At 45.2% G+C, this 4,163-nt stretch overlaps 1 protein-coding gene across 1 annotated transcript; it reads left to right on the top strand.

Annotated features, from left to right (window-relative positions):
• Positions 257 to 1,255, top strand: LOC107637007 (serine/threonine-protein phosphatase 7 long form homolog). Its single transcript, XM_016340466.1, has 2 exons — positions 257 to 870; positions 1,198 to 1,255. The coding sequence occupies exons 1-2, from the start codon at positions 257 to 259 to the stop codon at positions 1,253 to 1,255; spliced, it is 672 nt and encodes a 223-aa protein (XP_016195952.1).

Below are 4,163 nucleotides of genomic sequence, written 5' to 3' on the forward strand. Positions count from 1 at the left end.
TGAGAATAAGTTATTATTAATTTTTAATAATTAAGAATACTGTTTAATAAATAATAGATAAATATTCGTGATTTTTTAACAATTTATTATTATTATGTTTTAACCGGTATTATTTAGAATTTAATAATTATCATTTTTTTTGTAGGCTATCAGAAATTTGTTGTCTAGAAAACTGGATCCGCCAGATATGTTGAATGAGGTAGCTGCAGCGACATTGGCATTGACTGGTTTTTAACACGTTTCGCGAGTAGGCGAAATGAGAGGTCATTCTGCACTACTGAGTGCTTTGGTGGAACGCTGGAGGCCGGAGACTCACACGTTTCATCTTCCGGTCGGTGAAGTGACGGTGACGCTGGAAGATGTGAGCTATATTCTTGGTCTCCCGATTAATGGGGAGGCTGTTACGGGTAAATCAGATAGCAGCCACCAGTTTTTGGTGGAGAACTGCATTGCGTGCTTTGCTCGAGAGCCCGGTCCGGATGATCACGTGTTGGGAAAGGTTAATATTGCTTGGGTCCGGCGGTGCAGAGACACCGAGCCGTGTGATACTCAGGAGTCTCTCGAGCGGTACATCGGAGCGCACATTTTCTGCGTACTGGGTACAATTGTGTTTCCGGATAAGTCGACCGTTTCACTGAACTCGAAGTTTCTACCGCTACTTAGGGATTTCCACCGGATTTCAGAGTATAGTGGGGGAGCAGCCAGTCTGACACACCTATACAGATCGTTGTGTCGTGCCTCACGATACAACTGCAAAGAAATGGATGGCCCACTGATACTGCTTTTTGTTTGGGCGTGGGAGCGTATGCCGTTCCTGGCACCTATACCCCGCGATCAACTCGGCAATATTAGTGTTCCACTAGCGCGACGGTATTGGTTTTTAGCGTGGTTGTTATTATTATTATTAAACTTATTCATTTTGTTGTTGTTGTTATTATTATTATTATTATTATTATTATTATTATTATTATTATTATTATTATTATTATTTTGTTCTTCTTATTAATAATGTTATTATGTTTTCGTTAGGTGGAGTCATTGGCGCCGACATACGAGATATATACGGTGGTCTACTGCGCATTTTAGGCAAGGTCTCGACGACATGGGAGTTGACGACGTAAGTTGTACCATTAATGTCCAATGTTTTTATTCAGAAGAATAGTTTTTCTAATCGACCTCTTGGTAACTATTATGCAGTTCATATGGCGGCCATATATGGGAGTGGGGATTCCGGATGGCCTCGCTCCCCATATGATTATGTGCTCCACCCAGTCGCCTCTAGTGTCTTTCGAGTGCATAGAATGGCACGTGACAGTTCGGGATGCAGCAGCTACCACCAGGCCCCGCGTTCAACCTTGGTCGTGATCACTGCAAGCCGCTGACAGGAGCACAGAACCATGACTGGGGACAGATTTACAGTCAATGGGTTAACAGATGGACATTTGACTGCTATAACACATTGCAGCTAGGCGAGGAGATTATTGACTTCCATCCTCTCCCAGTGTACTACGACTGGTACAACCATCAGTATGGGATTCACCTGCGGCTGTCAGATAAAGTTCCAGGCGAAGAGATTGGCGCCAATGAACCACAGCAGCAACAGGAAGAACCAGCTGGCTCTCACCAGGGAGTCCCGCCGCATGAGCAACAGGAACAGGTATTGTTTTTAATTCCTAGTATTATGGTTATTAGGTTTATAAATAGTTATCAGTAATTACTATTAATTGTATTTAATTGTTAATTAGGTGCCGGCATATGAGCACCACTATCAGGTCCCGGCGTATGAGCACCAGCTTCAGATGCCGGCATATCGCCATCAGTTTTAGGACCCGGCATATGCCCATCAGTTTCAGGACCCTGCATATGTTCAGCAGTTTCAGGACCCGGCATATGTCCAGCAGTTTCAGGATCCAGCATATGCCCAGCAGTGGCCGGCATATCAGCAACAGGCAGCATATATACCGAAATCACAGCCGCCTCAGGCACCTGGGCCCTACATACCACATCTGGTAATTCCAGCCAAGGGTCACTTTAGTCCGTTGGGTGGATTGGACACCACCAGCTTCTCTGAGGTCCTAAGAGATACAGATTTTCTCGGCCCGATGCAACCGCAGGAAGGGCCTGCTACATCTCATCATTCTGGTGGTCGTCGCGCCACTTCAGGTCATGCTAGTGACTTCGACTTTGATCACTCGACCGGTCATGTAGATCCACTCGGTCCATCCGCACCACCACGTGGCCAGTTGTTTGATTTGAATGAGTACCCGCAGCAGGAAGAGGGAGGCTTGGGGTCCGACTTGGAGCACTGGTATGATCTTGGTGGAGCGAGTGCTCCGGGGATGAGTGGCAGCGGTTTGTATGACACTGGTACTGTGAGCATGACAGATTTAGGCAGTGGTCCTGACGTCTGCAGTGGGCTGGACGCCGGTGTGTCTCAGAGTCATCCGTATAACTTACGAACACAGACTGCGCCTTCGGACAAATACACCCCATCCTTGTATTCGAAGAAGGCGCCGAGGAAGTAGTCTATTGTAGTTGATGGTTGATTCAGGGTTGTATTCATAGTTGTATTCGACATTTGTATTCAGTATTATTATTATGACATGTTTAGATGATTCTGTTCAGTAATTATTATTATGACATATTTAGCTTTGTTCCCGTGTAACTTTAAAAAATGTTAATTAGGTTGAAAACTTTATTTATCATAACGAGATTAAAAACTTTATTTATTATAAATTGTTAACTAGGTTAAAATACATGACGATATTACATAAAAAGTAACATATAATTGTGAAGTAGGTCATAACAAAGTTACATTGAAAAGCTTAACCACTAATGACCTCCAGCGGAGCTTGGACCTGCGCGCTGAGGACATCGACTGCGGCTATGTCCCTCGCGTCCACATATAGTGCACCGGCGAGGACCACGCATCTCACGTGAATCCATCTCATTCAAGTAGTGGGTGGACTTCGGTCTTCCTTTCGTCGCGCGCCTCAATGTGCAGTTGGCGATCACCTTCGCTCCTTCGTATCTATTCCATGTAGATGGGTCACCCATCGGAACAAACTCGTCTCTGTAAACCTTGCAAATTTCAGACATCTTGTACACATCGTGCACGTACACTTGCCAATCGAGACGCTGGTTGGCGCAACATGCAAGCACGTGGCGACATGGAAGTCGCTCGACCTAGAAATGGCCACAGTCACAGTGTCGTTGCGCAAGGTTGACCGTGTAAATGGTACCATCTTGCATTTTGCGAACCTCAAACATCTCATTGCGCCTGTCAAACCGGTTGACCACAATGTTTCCTGCACGTCGGAAGCTTTCTTCAACTCTTTTCGTTGCGAACTCTGAATACATAAATCCGTTGCAGAGACGCTCATGAGCCTCGGTACTCTTCCGAGTGAACGACTCATTCAGCCGATATAAAGTTGACCGGACCAGGGCAGTCACAGGAAGGATGCGTGCCCCCTTCAGGACAGAATTTATGCACTCTACCAAGTTTGTCGTCATATATCCCCAACGATGACCACCATCGAATGCCAAAACCCATCTCTCAACACCGATCTCATTGTACCATTGAGTATATGCCTCACCCCGCTCTTTAAACCTTTGGTAGTTTTTGTTGTACTCCTGCTCCGTTCTAGAATAGCCTGTTGATAAAACCATTTAGTCATAAGCAGATGTCACAAATTTACTATGACTAGAACCATAATAGCGAGTTGATATACCTGTGTTCACCACGAGTTTATGCAAATATGGAGCCTTGAACCTCCTTAAGAAGTTGGAGCCGATGTGCCTGATGCAGTACATGTGCCACGCCTTTGGTGGTGACCATGCACCATTACTGCGAGCTATTGCAGCGTCGATGGAGGTATGGCGGTCAGAAATAATACCCACCCTATCAATGGTAACAACATATCTCCACAAATTCGTTAGGAAAAACTCCCATGCGTCTTCCGTCTCACCCTCGGCTATGGCAAAAGTAATAGGCACAATGTTTTGATTCCCGTCTTGTGCAACCGCTACCAGAAGTGCACCTTTATATTTTTCATACAGGTGCGTGCCATCAACTTGCACCAACGGCTTGCAGTGTCTAAATGCTACAATACACGGATAGAAGCTCCAAAAAATGCGATGCAGAACTTTTACACCTTGAACCT

The sequence above is a fragment of the Arachis ipaensis genome, chromosome B04, assembly GCF_000816755.2.
Source record: "Arachis ipaensis cultivar K30076 chromosome B04, Araip1.1, whole genome shotgun sequence".
In the NCBI taxonomy this organism is placed as follows: Eukaryota; Viridiplantae; Streptophyta; class Magnoliopsida; order Fabales; family Fabaceae; genus Arachis; species Arachis ipaensis.